At 38.9% G+C, this 19,671-nt stretch overlaps 1 protein-coding gene across 1 annotated transcript in view; it reads right to left on the bottom strand.

Annotated features, from left to right (window-relative positions):
- The window catches only part of GNAI1 (G protein subunit alpha i1), a 77,891-nt gene extending 58,917 nt beyond the window's left edge, over positions 1-18,974 (bottom strand). The window contains exon 1 of the mRNA XM_087821117.1: positions 18,616-18,974. Within this exon, the coding sequence (XP_087677243.1) occupies positions 18,616-18,733 (118 nt within the window). The 5' untranslated portion in view covers positions 18,734-18,974. The remainder of the gene's footprint in view (positions 1-18,615) is intronic.
- Positions 18,975-19,671: the final 697 nt, after the last annotated feature.

Raw genomic sequence — 19,671 nt, 5'->3', positions numbered from 1 at the left:
TTTGTCCTTACTCATTTAAGGAGACTCTATTAAAAGCATTACACTTTTCCTTCTACCAAGAAAAGCTCAACAATTCAAAAGTTGCATAATCCCATTTAGGGAGTCAATAATTTTGAAAATTCTCTGCACTTTAGTTGAAATACAACATTTATAGACAATCCACTTAAAAATGAACACAAGGCAAAAACTGAACAAAGAATAACCAATGTATCATTTCACTTTTTCCATAACATGTAAAAGAAATTTTTGCTGCGGTCATATTTCTCATTAAAGGTGAAATTATATTTTATTTAAAAAACCTACTTAAAAATTATATCTGTAACCTAGCAAATTGTAAATCTAAGTCTGTCATAATTAGACCCCCACATATAATTATGGAGCACAGCCCAGAAAGCTATTTCTGAGGCCAAAAGCTCTAGTTACAATCATCGAAATCTTTCTAAGTCCTTGCAACTTGGAGAAAATACCACTTTCAAGAGCTATTTATAGTTTTCTCTTAATGTAAATATAACCGTTGTTTGCTTTAACTATAAATAAAGCAAACCTAAAAGTGATTTAATAATTGAGCTGTGTTATTTGTCAACCATGAACCTAAATAAAGTTATTTCAGTAAAGAATATAAATTATGGTAGAAACTTATCTATCTAAGTATCCAAATAAAAAACAAAATCCCAAATAATTCCAGTCTGTAATTAATGTATATGCAAGAGTTCACAGCATCGGGTTCTGTCACCCTATCCCTGCCATTCTTTTCAGGGCAAACTCCCAAGGGTTTGGGGAAGATTAGGGCTTTATTTCAAAGTCCCGTGCACCAAGTTCAATCCTATCTTACAATAACTGCACCCAATACAAAATTCACCCTATCTGCACAGAGGCTTAAAAATACATCCTTAACAAAATATTCACAATTCAGAACTCAAACAAAAGACATTATAACTATAAAAATAACAATTAAAATAAAGGTGTGCCCCTCTACTTCTTTCTTAAAAATATCAGTCTAGTGAGTATATAAACCTGATTTCCTCTATGGGGCTTACGTAAGTTGAGTTCCCTAAATATTTCTAGAAATTATACTAAAGGAAATAAAATAGAAGTCACAAAAATTAAGATTAAGAAAGCTAGACAATCTTCTAAATGCAAAAAAGAAATGTATTACTTTCAGTTCACTAACTCTTTTTTTCCGTTCTCCTTCCTGGCGGTGGCACAATATTTGAGCATTTTAGATGGAACAAGCATCCTATCCTAGGCACCCAGGCACCTCTGACCTGTTTATTATCTATCTCACTGTTCTTTTCATGTAATATCAGAGCAAAATAATCCCCAAAACATTCCTAATTAACCTGCAGAAATGAAAATGGCTTCAATTCCAATTCAATAATTAGATATCAGTGTTCAAATATATTTATTAAGTCATTAGCAAAATATAAGCATTAACTACAGCTTACCAATTTTTAAGATAATACATTTTTTTAACCAAAACTTTAACCCATCGTTGTAAAGCCATACATTGGGCCCATATAAGAAAATTAATTCAAAGTTAAAATGAATACTTTTATTCTTCTTGATACATTAGACATGATAGGCTTGATTAATCTGCCCTCGTTATCATGTCAGTTATCATGTAGGGCCAGCTGGTAATCATCATGCAGGGCCAACTTGTCAATGACAGGGACATTTTTACATTGTGGCATATTCTTTAAAATTTATTATTTTAATTACCATGGCTAATGAGAAAGCCATTGATGCAGAAAAAAAGTCTTTCTAAAATATAACAGTCCACATTTTTTCTTTGGTAAATAGAGTCTAGTAAGTATAATTAACTCTTTCTTCAAAGATTTAGGGCATTTAATTACATCAGTTTTTTTAAAAAAATAATGAATTTCTTTTTTTCCATTTGAAATACTTTAGCCCTAGATATAGAAGATATGAGATGAGAATGAATCTATACTAACCCCAAATTATATATCTTGAAGTTGGTTTCTCTTACTCTGTTTTTAAACAAACAAAACACTGACACTATTTTAATGTATATATATGATTTTGTCTCCCCTTTAAAAAATCCAGTTAAAATACTTGATTATGTGTATCAGTTAACATTGGTGTTTTAAGTTACAGTTATTAATTGTTTCAACATAAGATATAATTCTTAATTAATTTATTCAACCAATATTTACTGAATGTCTGCTGTTTACCAGGCCCTGTTACCCTAATAGGGGAAAAATACCCTTTAATTTCACTAATGCAAAAGCCAAATGAAATAACATAAGGATAGACACTTACTTTAGATCCAAGCATAAGAAACTAATGACAGGCAGTATACCAGGGTTCAGAACCTGGAATTAGGAGACGAGATATAAAAGATCCAGCCTGGTCACTTACTAGTTGTATATCCTTGAGCAAATAACATGAGATTAATATTGCCTACCTTAGTTCTAGAAAATTTATGTAAATAGGACCCATGAAAAAGAAATAGGAGAGGTAATAAAAGGAGAAAGAACATAAATATAAAAGTAGAGAAATCAACTCAAAATAAACAGATTGACCTAATATTCTTGCTTGTGCTCATGAGTAACCCAAGGGCTGAATAGTTAACAGCTCTGGACTTGAAACTGTCTCTCTGTGTAGTTTCAAATTCCACCCCTAGCATCTATCCTTCCTATAAATGATGTTTCCTTTTGCTTCATTTTGCCACTAAACTTCCTGAGGGCAGGATCCACATTTGATGCATGTTGGATCCACACACTTGGCACAGCCCGTAGCACATAGTAGCTAATTTAATATGCATTTAGGTCCAGAGATATTTTTTCCACATATAAAATGAGGCTACTTGGTGGGAACATTAGTGAGCCCTATGATTCATGCTATCACAGATTATGCTTCAATGACACATTTATTCCAATGAAGGTGGGAACACCACAGGAATGAGGATTTTGCAATAATTCAATCAGAGAAAAAGGAGGAGAGAATTGAGACATCTACGGCATTTGGTCGCATAAGCATGCCAAATGCAGAAGGAGTCTATACCTGATTCATACTACAATCAGTATGGAACAAGTAATGTTAATGAGAACTATACAGTTTATAATTTTTTGGCTTTGTGGCTGCTAACGAGTAAGAAACATGCTTTTTACATCTAATTATGTTTGCACAATTATATACATTTAAATGATATTGCAATATATTTAAATCAATACTAGAAACCTATAAAAATTGTTTACTCATTATTAAGGATCCACTTATTACTCAATTTTGATAAAAAATTGTCCCAAACTCTGCTCATGAACTTACATGGGGAGGACTGGAAACAAAAGAGAAACGACATGAGCAAGCGTATCAAGGTAGAAAAGCAAGGAAGTACTCAGAGGCACCAGGAGTCAGTCATGGCAACTACGGGAAGGCAGGGCGAGAGTCAAACCACAGAGGCTCTTGAATGCCATGCTAGCAAACAGTGTGACACTTTGTAAACAATGGGAACTACTAAGATTTCTGAGCTGTTACTGATACGATCAAAGCAGGATGAAAGCTGTCCTTCAGAGGCCTAATTTAGAATGAAGAGCAGAAAGTGTGGGTAGAAAGACAAGCAGGAGGCATTACAACAGGCTGTGTGAAAACCGAAGAGAGACGATGGGCAGGGCGAGCGAGATGAGGAAACAAGGCTGGGAAAATAACCGGACGTGAGAGCGCAGCAACAGATCCCAAATGGACACGAATCCGCCTACAACAACAAAACTATCGCTTACTTATGAAATCAGTCATACAAAGATATCCAGAAAACAGAGAATAAACATCATGTGCCCAGCACCCTGGTTCAGAATTAAAACAATTAAGTACCCTGATACCCTCCCCCTCATCCACTTCTCTCCCCCTTCTCAGAAATAACCAGCACTTTGAATTTGATGTTTGCCCTCCTCATGCATTTCTTCCCACTTCTGCTATGCATGTCTGTACCTATAGACATCTGGTATAGTTTTCGAGATTTCTGTAGTTTTATATGAATGTGTCATAGAGCGCATCATTCCGCAAAACGCATATTTAATTTAACGTTGTCACAGATTTAGCCTGCGTTCACCTCTGTATATTTCATTTTTAATATGTACTCTCATTTATTCTTTCATTCCTGCTCATTTATTAACTCCTGATGATTAGTGATTTAGGTATTTCCTAATTTTGCTATTACTAGCAATATTGCAGGAAACATTTTTCTTAGCGTAAGTGCAACACTTTCTCTAGGAGTTGGCACCTATGAGTGGGATTACTGGGTCCAAGGGAGGTGTATCTTTACTAAATACGGAAAAAACATTACCCAAAATGGTTCTACCAACTGATATTTCCACCAATATTGTATTAAAGTTGCGCTGGTCAAAATTTGGATTGTCTAATTCCGATTTGTGTGAAATGATACCTCATTTTAATTTGCATTTCCATGATAATAGGTGGTGTATGCATGCTTTCTGCCCCACTTGTCATGATGCACAGATCATTAATGTTAACATGAATTAATCAATCTTGTCTTTTATCGTTTACTTTTTTTTTCTGGTTTAAGAAAGTCTTCTCTACTTCTGATGAAAAAGTTCTTAGGTTGCATGTAAATTAAGTGAATATAAAAATATAATTTGTTAAAATCAGTGAAGGCAGAGTTATATGAACAATTTAAACAATTCTAAATATTCTTGAAGTAAAACAAGTGATGTATGTCAAAAAGTAACAAGATCAAGAAGCACACAGGTGAGGAAAATATATACAAGTAGGCAAAGTATTACAGGACAGGTTCTATAATGGACCAGACTAACATTTTTAGAAGAGAAAATCTTTATATTACCGCTTAGCAAATCAAAGATTGCAGATTAGAATAACAATGTGAAGTCATTTTTGCCCACAAATTTAGTACAGATAATTACGAACACTCAATACTAATGAGGGTGAGGAGAAACAGTGGCAGCCTCATATACCATCTGTCCTGGTAGAAAATGAACACTTGGGGAAAGCAATCTACCTGTGCACATCATAAGCCTTAAAACATTTCAAACCTTTTATCCCAGTAATTTAAGGAAATAATGGAATACAAGCAGTGATATATGCATAAAATATGATCATCACAGCATTATTTTGGATTATAAAACTGGAAGATCTCAATTTTCAACATCAGTGTGATTAAATACATTACGACAAATCTATAAAGCGGATTATTATGTAGTCACTAAACTTGAGATTCGCAGAAAATGTTTAATGATAGGTAAACATTTAAGCCACAAAAGGGCAGTTACATACATATACAGTATCACATCAATTATTCAAAATGCACAGAGAAAGGAAACTTACTCAAAGATTTATTTTTCCAAACGTCCAAAGTGCACACATAATACTTTATAACTAGAGAATCAACATTTGAAAATATTTAAATATTAGAAAAAAGAGAACAATGCCTATATTTTATTCCTATAATAAACTAATGCTGCATGTAACTAAGGACATTCAAGTCACACTGAGATATTAGTACTATCTTGTGTATCAGTCTCAAGGCTGAACAACACAAAACATATGAGACAACGAACATAATAAATCATCATATATATCAGGAATAGTTTAATGAACAGTTATTTCTTTGTTGTTTAAAAGGCAATAAATTATTTTCTGACACTGGATATATAAAGGATTTGGAAGCAGCACTATATATTCTTTTTCTTATTTTTTTTAACAGTCTCACAGCCCTTTCCTTGGCTTTTCTGAGGAGCAAGCTCAGTGACCCAAACTACTCTCCAACCACAGCTGCCTGAACCAGAGAGGAGTGAGCACTTGATCTAAAGGTAGCCCAACCTTCACCTGCCGAAGGCCTAGGACTCCATAGCTTGGGCAAAAGTTGAGACAGGCAGATTAGATTTGTCTGATTTTGGAAAACTAATTAAGCAGTTGAGGCAGTGAGTGGTGTGAGCCTAACTGAGCTTAAAATTCATGAAGTGAGGAAACAAGAAGACTGGACAGAAATCACTGCAGCAATACCGTGCAGCTTCGGAGACAAAGGCACCAGCCTTGGTTCTCGACCCACCAGCTTCACCCGCCTCACGTTTCCTTTGAGCCATGTGTGTAACCACACCTCCCCTTGGCTAGAGCGAGCTTGAGGAGCATCTCTTCCTGATACGGAAAGAGCCCTCCCTAAAACCAGAAGTGTTCTTCACATACTTAGCATTATTTTCTGTATCTATCAGCACAGATGCCAATTTATTATTATAAGAGAATGATATATAAAAATTAAATATAAAATTAGAGAAACAGATACTTAGAATGGAAGGAAAAGAGTGTGAATATTTTATGCCCAGGAAAGTTACAAAATGTGTCACTGATAAAGTCTCTATTCTGAAGCTGCAACAGTAGATTGCATTAAAATATGAAACAACCTTGGATCTGTATTACATAATCCATTATTAGGAGAAGAAATGTTTTCAGAAGATTACTTTAATAACAGAAATGCTCTGACTGAATGCTTGAATTTTCTAATATTTTTTTATTTTTCTTTAAATAACATTTGCTCACTAATGAATAAAAACATCCACACACACCTAAATATATAAGTAAAAATTTACACACGTCTATGAATTATAAAGCATAAGTCTTGCTGACTGATTCTCCAAAGGTAGCCACTATTAAGAGTCGGTTAAGAGTTTCATATTTTTCAGAATCACTGTTTTTATACTAGTTACTCTTATATTAAAGTTTAAGTTATTTCAGATGTGACTGTGAAAACTACAATAGACCCCATTTCTTGGCTGATAAGTTTTCAGGATATTAGTTCTGAAATATTAAGCATCACCATGTGCACAGTTTAAATTACTGTGCAGCTCATTACTTATTCTTTGCTCTGAACGTTTTTGAATAGCTTTTGGCAAAAAGGAATAAAATTCAACCTGACATACAAAAATACAATCATCCAAAACAAAGTTAAAATGATGTACTACAAAGGCATACCAAGACAAATGGGAGAGAGAAGAAACCCAGAACCCACTTTTTATACTTAAACTTAGAACTGAACAAGCCAAAATAACCATATTGTTTTCATCTAATGGTTATATGCTTAAAGAAAATTTTTTCTACTTTAATTACTATCAGCTTCCCAAAGATTGTTCCATTCCCAGATACCTAGATAATGTAGACCATAGTAGTGGCATTCTACAAATATTTGTTGAATGAATGTATGCATGCTTCATAAAAACCAGATGTCACAACTAATGTAAAGTAAGCCCAAGCAGCAAATGATACTACAATGAAAGCAGAAGTTACAGAACATTTATGCTATATTCAATCACAAAATATTTCGTATTTTGTGGGCACTTGTCAGTAAATATTAATGTAAAGGATAGTTTTCTAAGATCAGAATTCCCTTTAAAGGCAATGAAAATTGTTGTATATGTATATAGATTAGGAGAACTGAGATTATATAAAAATAGCATGATGAATTATTTCAAGCCCAATGACTATAAACTTTCTCAGAATTTGCAATCACTTTTTATTTACTTCTGACAAAGGAATTTCATTATGAACATTACCAGATGAAAAAGTTCATAAAATCATTATTATAAGGTCACATTCAACCTAACTGAATAATCATGTCATCAAAAGAAGAAATTTGCTTTAAAAATTCTTGCTAAATACACAGAACGGTCATTATCACTAATTACAGCTTTTGATCACTCTCCAGGAAGCACGTTTCCATGCAAGATCACATCAAATACTGTTTCTCAAAATGCACTATAAAGCAAGGCTCCAGGTTAACATTAGAAGTTTATGTAACAGTGTGATAGGTGTTATATATGCATGTGTACATAAATGTGAATGTGTAAAACATAATGAGTGCTTACTTTGTGCAAGAGACTGCTTTAAATACATTACTGAAACAGTTATGAGAGCCTTCATGAATGTAGCAAAGATGGAATAAGTCTTGAAAAATGCTCATAAAATGGAAAAAATGGACAAGATCCAGGAGGATCTCTATGACTCCAGGAATTTAGCTTCTTAAAGTATGAACTGGTTTGTGGGCCGTCAGTAAAGGAGTCCCTGAGAGCTTCTGAGAGATGGAGAACCTCAGGCCCCCTCAGACCTACTGAATGAGAACCTGCATTTTAAAAGACTCCAGCTTATCTATGTATATTAAAGTTTAAGAAGAGCTGCTTTAGGAAAGGAAGGTGAGCACATACAGAGCATTAAGAACATACAATGAGGATAATTGTGACAAAAACCTAACTTCAGAGCAGGAATGTAAAGACAACAGAGAATGTAATGCAAGGAATATTCTGAAAAGTATTAATGTGTTTTCTACCTTTTACATTAACGTGAATGGGAGAAGCCACAGACAGGGTGCATTAGTGCTGTACAGATAGAAATGGGTAAGTACAACTGGCTTACTTTCTAGGTATCCCACAGTTTACAGGCAGACACAGGGCAATCAGGTACCTACTAGAAACTCAGAAGGGAGATGATACGGGGGGAGGGAGTCACCACTATCTCCCCTCTTTGTGCCAACGTTTCAGAGGTGCTTGGTATGTCAGAGAAGATGAAGAGATTGCTAAAGGCAGAGGAGCCTATTTGGGATCCTCAGAGAAGGTAGCAAACGCATCTAAGTAGCCTGGTGGAGCAGTGTAGGTAAGCAGAGGGAACACAGAGCCCACCTCTTCCCAGTACCTTGGCACCACTGCAGAATAGATGCAACATATAATTTCCCACATACTTGAGGTGACAGGAAAAGGCAGAGCACTCAAGATAGCTACACACTGGTTCTGCAGCAAAGGGCTGCCCGGGTAAAACAGAGATTGAGAGTTGTGCAGCATCCACGAGAGGCAAAGGAGGGTTAAGACAGTAAGAGAGATGATCCTGATTGTGACCAAAATGAGATACAATGGACCAAAAACGATAATCACACTTAAGCAGTGGGTGCCTACAGACAAGAATCAAGCTGGCCACCAGGAACAAGGGTGTGATGGAAGTCAATGAAGATGCCCAGAACAGTACTGGGAGACCATCCCCACCACACACACACACACACACACACACACCCCCACACACACACACCATCCTAAACAGAGACCACATTTAAGAAGGGCATGAACAGTTTTGCTTGGGTTTTATTAATTTTAATGCTGGGTACCACATGAGAATGTTTATGAACCAGGACACAGGAGTCTTTTAAAGAAGTATGAAGATGGCAGAGAGAATCAGGGTAGATGGAAAGATCCTGGAGGCAAGAGAGGATGAATGAGTAGAGCAAGTGCAGGGGGCGGGCCTTGAATTAAGGAGCACCATCTCATCAGTTCTGAGAGCTTTACTGACCAGCATTAGAACTTTTTACAAACACAACACATCTCCTACATACATTTCCTGATCTGGTTGCTGATGACATTGATGTGTTCAGTTTGTGAAAACTCAGTGGATCAATTTTAAATTGAATATAAATAAATGTAATTCTTGAATTATATCACCTTAGAAACACCAGTAAGAAGGCAGGTTTTTTCTAACTCCTATTATATTATATTGCTCTTAAGTGCAGTTTACTCAGAGGTTCCATGCCTCTTAAATACCAGGAAAAGCTGTCAAATAAAAGGCATGTGCCCAACGAAGAAAAAAATATGTAGATTAGATAAGTAAATTATTGAAAAATATTCTGAACTGTTCCTTAGAAAGGCAAGGTAAACAGAAGGAATTCTAGGTAATTCAAGGCTAAGTCTTAAGGGACTCCTTTAAAAAATTATTAAAAGTCACAAGTACTATCACAGATTCAGTCTTTTGTTGTTTGTATATCAAAGTTACTACCACTTTTCAAGAGATGCTGCTTCTCTCCTAAAAGTAAATTCATGGTCATTCTGGAGTTTTATTAGGAATCTCTTTGAATCATCAGTACAGGGAATTTCAAAAATGTTTTAAAATTTGTAGAAAGTAATCATAAATCCCTCTGAGAAATGGCGCATTCATTTGGATCAACTCAAACAATGTTTCATAATTTACACTAACAGCTTTGTTTTCCAAAAAAAAGTTTGCATAAAATTATTGCATTTATTTAAAATGGGCAATAAAACATAGAGAAAACTACTTTTAAATCACCTGTAAAGTTTTGCAATTACTTAAAATTCACTCCCTATAGAATTCTTAACATAGCACAGATATTTACCTGCTCTATACCCAGTGGGGAGACTGCTAATAGAAATCCAAGTCCCACAAGGAAATTATGGTGGGATCAGAAATTAGTAGTTAAGACTGATTTTATATTTCTTGAAGCGTTTGCTATGTAACACATGCTTTGCTAAGAAAAGCCAACAAAAGGATGTCCATGACCATAAATGGATCAAACTGCAAGGAGATAGGAAAGGGAGGGCTGACCCCAAAGAGTCTCTGAAGTATTTATAACAGCTGGTATTTATTAAGAACTTATGTGCATGTCCTGTTTCTAAGCACGTTAGATGGATTAGCTTACTTTCCCCCCCAGTACATTACCTGACATTTATTTTAAAAAAACAGGCTTAAAGAACTGGAATAACTTGCCCAGAGTCTCAAGCAAAACATTTTACTGCCAGAGTTCTGGGTCAACTGCCTTTCCCTATCTAGTTTCCTTACAGAGCTAAATAAATCTTCGAGGGATAAAATTCCTTATACATAGTGTAAGAAAGCTAAATTCAAAGATGACATGTATAACTCCTCAACTATAAATTACCGTACAATACAGAGCTTAAGGCCAAACAGAATCGAAAAGTAAGCTCAGAAATACATTAAGGAAATGGACAGATTTATGACCACACTAGTTTCTGAAAGGCATACTACCTCCACCCTCACTCCACAAGATCAGCAACTAAGACCTCAATCCTAAAGTGCACCTTCCTAGTATTCACGGTAATATCATTTCTTTCCTATTTGCCATTATGAGGAATTATTTTTATGCATATGTTTTATTTCCCTAAGTAGATTATAAATTCTCTTAAAAATGTGGTAATCTACGGCATAACTTGACACCAAAGATATAGAACACACTTCACAAATGCCATCAATGGTAACTCTTTTCATATGAGGAAAAGCAAGACATAAAGAACAGACTATGGTAAGCTTCTGAGCACTATGCTGGCTCCTAAAAGCCAAAGTTACATCATCCCACGTGGCAGATGTGACTGTGAGTATATTTAATGCCTAACTGTATGCATTTTAAAAAATCAATCAAGTCCTGGCCTGTGTGGCTCAATTGGGTGGAGTACTGTGCCGTACACCAAAAGGTGGCAGGTTCAATTCCTGTCAGGGCACATACCCAGGCTACAGGTTTGATCCCCGGTTGGGGTGCATGTGGGAGGAAACCAATCTATGTTTCTCTCTCACATCAATGTTTAAGCTCTCTCCCTCCCTTTCTCCCCCCTCTCTAAAATCAATTAAAAATATTTAAAATTTAAAAAAGAAAGCAGTCAAATAACAAGTGAGGTAGCAATACAACAATCCTGTTGAAAACAGTGTCCAGAATATTCAAATGAAAAAAATCACATTTCACCTTACCATTTAATTTACCAAGAGTCACAATATTTTTCTCATCAAGCAGTAAGAATTTGGCCCTGAAATTAATTTCATTTCTTAGAACTGTGTTAGGAATAATGTTGTAGGCTTTAGTTACTCTAACCAGCAAGATATAAGAGAGATAATGGGGATGTGTTGAGTCCAATTTCACTAAAATGACTCAAGGCACAAAGGTTTTCCCTTTAAAGAACTACTAGTCAAAATTAACATTCTATCACTGAAGCCGTCATTAATTTAATCTATATTTATGAAAGGAATACTATGTACCACTCCATTAGGTGATAAACAAGTTGGACAGATTCATGCTCTGATGTTGCCAACCCCACAGACATGCCAGACAATAAAAATGCACATGAGGATTTCAAAATGGTGTAATTATGAAGGGAGAGGAAGGAAGACTAATTTAGACTGGATGGTCAGGAAAAACTTCATTGAGGAGGAAGCAAACAAAGAAAAGTCTTATTCTTTCACACCACCTGTCAAGTGAAACATCATGGGTGCAATATGAAGCACCAGAAACTGGTAATTCCGCTCTTACTATGACAGTCACACAAATTACGAAGGATTGAAGAATATAAAAGTACAGTCATTATGTATTCCCTAAAGTTATACATGAGGTATTAGTAAGGATATCTGGAAGTGCAGTGCTTCTGTAACAAACATACAGACTGTAAAAATGGCTATAGAATTAGGCTGAGGACCGTGATAGAAAACGCCTAGAGAGCCCTGACACACACTCTTAGAGATATAGACATTAGCATCTCTCCTAGTGAGGCTCAGAGGAAGTGAGCAACAGGGTAAACATACTTGATCTTAAAGAATAGCTAAGTTGTCTTGAACAGACAGAATATGGATACATATATGAACTTTAAATGTGCTCCTGGTGAGAACTTGCATGGAAAAAAGGAATATGGGATTAGAAACTAAGGGAAAGAGGATCCTTGTATTCAGTGGCAGCAATCTTAAGTGAATTACATCCTGCAGTTGTGGGGAACAGAACTTCCAAGCTATGAACTTGGATATTTAAATGAGATTTCCAGGAAAACTGTAGATGGTGCAACCTGTTTTTTCTTGCTGGTTGTAGTAAAATGGGAGAGGAAAAAGATTAATTAAGGAAGAACAAAATAAAAGAATTGTGTAATATCACTGTAATTCTACAGGCAAGAAACAGGCTGATATTTAAAATGACTCAGGGACAAACGTGCTACCTTTCATTATAAAGAAAGAATGACTCCCAGGGTGGAGTCCAGGGCCCACAAAGAGGAGCAGATCCACTGAGGATTATCCCAAGCCTTGAAACCTAATGTAGTTTGGAAAGTGCGTGGGACTGATGACTCCTTTTTTTCTTTCTACTTTCTCTCCTTTTGAATAGGAATGTCTATAACTTATGTCCTCTACCAGTCCCACCATTATAGTCTAGAAGCAAATATTGTGTTTTCTAGTTTCATAGGGTCACAGATAAAAAGGAATTTTGTCCCAGTATGGATTATACCCAGAATCTCACCCATAACTGAGTGAAATCATGAGATCTGGATGAGACTTTGCATGTTGACATGATGCTAAGTTGAGATTTATGGAGATGTTGAAACACGGTAAATGCATTTTGCATTCTCAGGATAGACATGATCTTTGGGAACCAGAAGGGTAGACTGTGGTTGGCAGAATAATAGCCCCCAAAGATTCCCAGGTGCCAATCCCTGGAACCTGTTACATTAACACGGCAAAAGGAACTTTGCACATGTAATTAGAAATAAGGATCCTGAGATGAGACTGTTATCCTGGGTTATCTGGGTGGGCCCAACATTATCACAGGTTCCTTATCAGTGAGTGAGAAAGGAGGGAGAGTGAGGCTACATGAGAAAGGCTCCATCAGCCACTGCTGGCTTTGAAGATGCAGAAAGGAGCCATGAGCCAATGAGAGCTCACAGCCTCTAGATAGAGGCTGGAAAAGGCAAAGGAATGGATTCTCCTCTAGAACTCCAGAAGAAAATAAAGCCTTCTGACATCCTGATTTTAACCCTGTGAAACTCATTCTGGACTTTTGGCCTCCAGAAATGTAAAATTAATAAATTTGGCATTGTTTTAAGCCACTAAGTTTATAGTAATGAACATTCATGTTTAAATTATTTTTGCCCTATTGCTGTTAACATTCTTAATTAGTATTTAACAAGTTATGACAGAAAGCAGCCTAAGCACTACAAAATTAGGTGCAACTGACCTTACTTCATATGGCTCAAATGCCATCTGGGATCTGAGCTTTACCAATGTCACACTCGGGGAAGTCACGCATTGGGTAACTGCATTTCAGAACATGTGACCAAGAAATATGTGACCTAGAAATGTGATAAATTCATTCAGGTCCTCCCATGTGAATCTGTGGAATCTTGGATTTTCCAAAGCAGAGAGATGTATAACAAACTAAAAATTACGGCTGTGATTGAAAATTCAATTTTTCTTTCAAAAAATTTAGAGCAATCTTTTTCAGGTTTAAATAATATCTCTCACTAAATCCTATAAGACAGGTATTATATTTCCTAATATCTTCCACCAAAACCTGTAACATACTCATTATAGTTCTTCTCATTGATAAATTTATCAAAACTTGTGCTCTTTATGATGAAAAGAGGCAAAAAAATAAAGATTAGAAAATTAGATTTATCGTAACAAAAAAATGTTTTTTAAGGGATAGCACTCCAACTGTAACAAAGTAGACCTTCCTACAAGAAATATCCACTCTTATTTTTTTTAATCTATCAAATAATGTAATGACTGTTAAAGGTCTTATAAATACAGATAAAATTTCTTAAACCAAACAATTTGTTTTCAGATACCATACACTATTTTGTTCATCAAATACCATTACTACTCCTTTTTTGTTTACATTGTTTGGGCAGTTATTTATTCCCATGGACAATGGAAATGGAAAAGTATAAAGTTAATATTCTAGGTAAATCCTAATCCCACAAAAGATATTAATTTAAAACAATTAAGAAATAATTATGCACATGACAAAGTAAATGGGTTGTTAGGGACATAGGATGACTTACTAAGATTCTGCCCCTGAAGTGCTCACACTAGGGGGGCAAACACACAGGGCATAAGGCTAATAACCAACACTAGGAACCAGAATGGCAATATGCTTAACCATATGCCAACCGTTTCTGTTTGGAGGGGGAGAGTGCCCTGAAGAGTGTAAGGACAGAGGGAAGCCAGGACTAGAAGAAAGTTTTTATTCTGCAAGTAACAGAGAAGTCAACAAACATTTCTGAGCAAGGAATTTGCATGGTGCCTATGGTAGGAACAAGAGCTAGAAGCAAAGACCAGAAGCAGGAAAGCCAACTTGGAATTAATTAGGCTGCCAGAGGCAGAGGAGAACTTGAAGTATAAATGTGAGAATGAAAAACAGAAAATGCAGAAAAATCAACCTTTGTAAAACACACTTTAATACCACCTGTGGCTTCTGTCAAAGTAATTGCTAACTGCTAACACAAGGCAGGTGAGTGAGCAAGAAGCCCATAACCATGTTGAAATACCAGGTCCACTTATTCAAGGAAACAAGCTTTCTGACATCTAAGATCCTGAGCCAATTCCAAGGAAATAGCTAAAGCAATGCAAAATCCAAAAGTTCTGCAATACCAGAATTTCTCAACTAAGGAAGCCATAGGGCAAGTTTAAAGGGAGCAAAAAGGATTAATGATGCAGCTTCTCAAACAGCTGGTTGATGGTAGCAATGGAAAAATATTCACCAAGCAGAATATATCTAATCCCTCATCTCATTTTCACTCCACCTATAATATTTAAACCAAGCTAAAGAAGGAGATAAGGGTATGGATTTTTATTTGTTTTTGTTGTTGTTAGGATGAGTGGAGTGCAGGGAAGGATAATGAGGTGCAGTGAAAGAGAAAAAACACACCAAAGCTTTAGAGTGAAATAACATATGGAAGAAAAATTAACTCTTATATAATCTAACCCCTTATTTAATAAGTATCCGTATATACAATATAGCCTTATTGAAACAACAGTCTAGGCCTAGTGATACTGCCCTTAGAAGCATGACAAGTTGTAACATCCTCAAAGATATAACAATAAAAAAAAGTTTTCCCTGAGACAATTAGCCATATATAATGGAAAGAAAACTCTCCTTATTGAAATAGGTTTAACTTATTTCAGTAGTGTTATTCTAATACCAAAGTGTGAAAACTAAACTTAAACCCAAACCCTGCTAATTCCCTTTAGGTCAACTTATTACACTAGGCCCCTTCTTTTTTAAGGCCTAATTCAATTTTCCTAATAAGGATAGTGAAATGCCTCTGATTTAAAAAACAAAAATTATAACAGACACTCAGTACCAAAATCTTTGCACTAACATTGTGCATCTCATACCTGAATCTTTCAACCCAGATGTCTGAATACACAATACATGTCCTAAGAAAAAATACAATATAACAAAATATTTAATATACTGTTTTGTTTTTATTTTTAATACACTGTTTTAGATGTACTTTGGAGGCTTTCTGCCTTATATTAAAAAAATCATTTGATGAGAAAAACAAATTAACTGAAGAGGAAGAAGACCTAATGTAAATGGAATTGAAATTGCTTATAGGTTACCTAGAAACCACTCTATATTTTTAGTTGATTCAATTGCTGTGCTTTATAGGGAAGGATTTCGCTGAGCTGCTTACAAGCTTTAAACATAAAAAAAAACACCAAAAACCCAAAGGTCAACACTTCACTGCTACAGTCAAATTAGGGGGGAATATTTTCAAACATTCCAAGAACTAATATTTATGAAATAAGTAAGCCACCATTCTGTTTACAGGAAACCAGGGTGCTGGAATTCTGGGCAAAAAGGGGAGAGTGGGAGTAAGACGGAAGGGAGGGAGGGGACGGGAGGGGAGGGGACGAAGGGGAAGGGGAGGGGGAAGCGGGAGAGGGAGAGGGAGAGGGAGAGGGAGGGGAAAGCTGGGCCAACAAGACAATTCAACAAAAATATGTAGGGAAAAGCAAAAGACTAAAGCTAGAAAAGATAGCTGAAGGAATTCAGTTACTAAAGATTTTTAAAAATCACTTCAAAATCTTTCTAACATTACTGTTACAGAGGAAATAAATCCCTAATTTCTTTCAAAATCGTGACTCTGCTACAACCTTTCTCATGATTCTCACTATAGTTGGCTGTAGAGATGCAACTTTTGGTTCCACATTACATATTCAACTATATTTAATTGTTAATCTAGAACAGTGGTTCTATGCCAGAGGTTAATTTTTGCCCAGAGGGGACATATGGTGCTATCTGGAGACATTGTCAGGGGTCACAGGTTGAGGGGGCTGATGGTGGCATCTAATGGGGCAGAGGCCAAAGATGCTGCTAAACAAACTACAAAGCACAAGACAGCCTGCAAAACAAAGAATTATCCTGCACAAAATGCCAATAGTGCTAAGGTTGAGAAACACTGATTTCTTCTGAATGCAAGCAAAAACCAACTCCGTGGACCTTCATCCTAGGCATCTCTCTCTAACAGACATCTAATTAAAGTATAAAACTACACCAGAGGACTCATTTTCAGTGAAACGTGGTGGATGGATGGCGCAAACAAAAACCAACAGTACACTGAAACAGTATTTATCAGAGCTGGAGAGCAGAAATGCAGAAAAACAACTTTTCAATCCTTTTGTTTCCTTTTTGTGTCAAGCACATTCAAGTCATAAAAGGAGCACGTACATGTTTCCACATCAAGGTGTTTCTCTTCTATGTTCAATTCACTAAAAATATGCTGACCTTGGCAAAATACAATATTTCTCATTAATGTAAAAACTTTGGTAAATAGTATTAACTGACAAACATTTACGTGGGGGGCGAGGGTAAAGAAGGACACTCAGGTCTTTAAAATTCAAAGTTATTTCACAGTTTGCTTGCAAAATGACTCAGATCATTATTACTTTTAGTCATGCCAAGTTTGCTGCTTCTAAGACTATAAGTAAAGAAGAAGAAAAACACCCTTTTTCCTGCAGTCGTTAAACCAAAGAAATAGCTTACTGAAAACAGGTTTGTGGAATATTTTTTATTATAACATAAAAATAAAAGCAATCTCTGGGAGTACAAATGATTCTGAGAAATCTTTCACCTACTGGGTGTGGGGGAAAAACAAGCAAACAAAAGAAAACCCTAACTCAGATGTATCCCGCAGTCAAAACCCTCGCTTACTCTTTTTATGTTATCTCCCTTGAAACAACCGGAAAAGACCTCCACACTGCGTTTCCCCAGAACGGTATCAAGAACAAACAACAGCCTCGGCGCCGTACCTGGCAAATCTCATTCATCACAAACCCGGCCGCGGAGGGGAACCCAGCTGTCCAGCGAGGCCCTTCCGTGCCTTCACATCGGCTTTCACTGCTCGAGCATCTTACTGGAGCCAACGTTTCCCAACTTTGGAGGTTTCCACGGCCCCACAGTAACAAAAATCAAGCATCCAGCGTAGCCGACTTCCTCACGCGGACACAACCAGGTAAATACAATCAGCGCTCCTTTAACACTGAGTCGCCATAGGAAGTTAAAAGGAAAGATGCACGTCAATCCCAGGGGGCCCCACAAATGGTGCACTGATTTCACAAACGTGGCACTCTCGACATGGGGACACCACCACCGCGACACCGACACCTTGTAAGAAGGCGTTCGGGGTGGAGGGTGGAGGGCCTTTTATTTTCTTGTCACGAATTCCTTTCCATCTTTATAAAGCTGAGCTAACTTCAAAGGAAAGGGGCTCCTCCTGATCGGCTCCCCGCGGGGTCCTCACAGAGGGACCCGAGTGAAGTGAAGCTCCGGCCCCGCCGCCGGCGCGTTCTCACCCGCCGACGAGGGCGGGGACGACCGGCAAAGGGGCACCCGCCCCGGCTCCGCGCGGCACCGGACCAGCCCTCGCTCGGAAGCCATCCCGACCCGCAGCGGTCGCTGCGCGCGTCCCCCGCGGGTCTCCGCACGCCGAGCGGCCCGGGCGCCCCCCGCGCCCGCACCGCGGCCCGACCCCCGCTCCCGGCGCCCCGCCCGCCCCCCGCCCGCCCCCCGCCCGGCCCGGCCCGGCCCCTCACCGAGCAGCAGCAGCTTGACCTCGCGCGCCGCCTTCTCGCCATCCTCGCGGAGGTTCCGGTCTATCATCTTGCTCCGCTCCACCGCCGCCTTGTCCTCGGCGCTCAGCGTACAGCCCATTGTGCCCGGAGCGAGAGCTCGCCGCCGCTCCCTCCAAGTCCGCCGCGCTGTCTCGAAACACAGGTGAATTTTACGCCTGGGCGCGGGCGCTCGAAGCCCTCGCGTCGCCGGCCACACCACCCCCACCCACCTCCTGAACGGAAAGAGGAAGGCGAAGGAGCGAGCGGCGCCGCGCGGCTCTCCCCGCGGCCGGGCTCCGCGCCGCCGTGCCCGAGCGCCCGAAAGTCCGAGGCTCCGAGGCTCTGGGAACTGCGACTGCCGCCCTCTCGCCCACCCGCGGCCGCGCAGCAGCCTCCAGGAGCCCGGGGAGCTCGGCGTCCGCGCGCCGCCGCGGCCCCGCCTCCGCCCGCCCCTCCCGCGCCGCGGGACCACTCCCAGAGCGCGCGCCCGCGCACGTGCCCTCGGACAGCTCCCTCTCCGCCCGGCGCGCGCGCCCGCGCCGCCGCTGACCTCGGAGCCACGCAGCCCGCGAGGACCCGCCACTCCCGCAACGCCCTTTGGCAGCGACCCCGGAGCCCCAAACCGGCCAGCGAGCTCCCCTTTCCGGCTCCCTGCGCGGGAGTGGGATAATTTCCTGCCATTTTCTCACACCCAGGTATCTGTGCGGACCTGCCTGCCCCGTTGGGGTGCGGGTGGGAGAGTTGCCAAAGTTGGGAGCCGGTCCTGGGCGTTTGAGCATGCCCAGCTCAGGCGCCTCGCGAAGGTTTTTGAAATGGAAAACCCCTGTCCTCTGGCCTTTAGGACTGTGGGAAATAAGCGGCGCTGGGAAGGGAGTGGAGCCTTGTCAAAAGCAGAGAGAGATCATGGGGAACAGAAAAGTCTGGGGGGTAGGAAATCAACTTTCCTCCTCCCTCCCCTCCCCTCCCCTCCCCTCCCCTCCCCTCCCCTCCCCTCCCCTCCTTCCTTCCTTCCCTCCTTCCTTCCTTCCTTCCTTCCTT

This window comes from Miniopterus natalensis, chromosome 10 (assembly GCF_054644295.1).
Source record: "Miniopterus natalensis isolate mMinNat1 chromosome 10, mMinNat1.hap1, whole genome shotgun sequence".
NCBI lineage: Eukaryota > Metazoa > Chordata > Mammalia > Chiroptera > Miniopteridae > Miniopterus > Miniopterus natalensis.
Note: the sequence above shows the minus strand (reverse complement) of the source record. Positions and strands in the feature narration are given on the sequence as shown.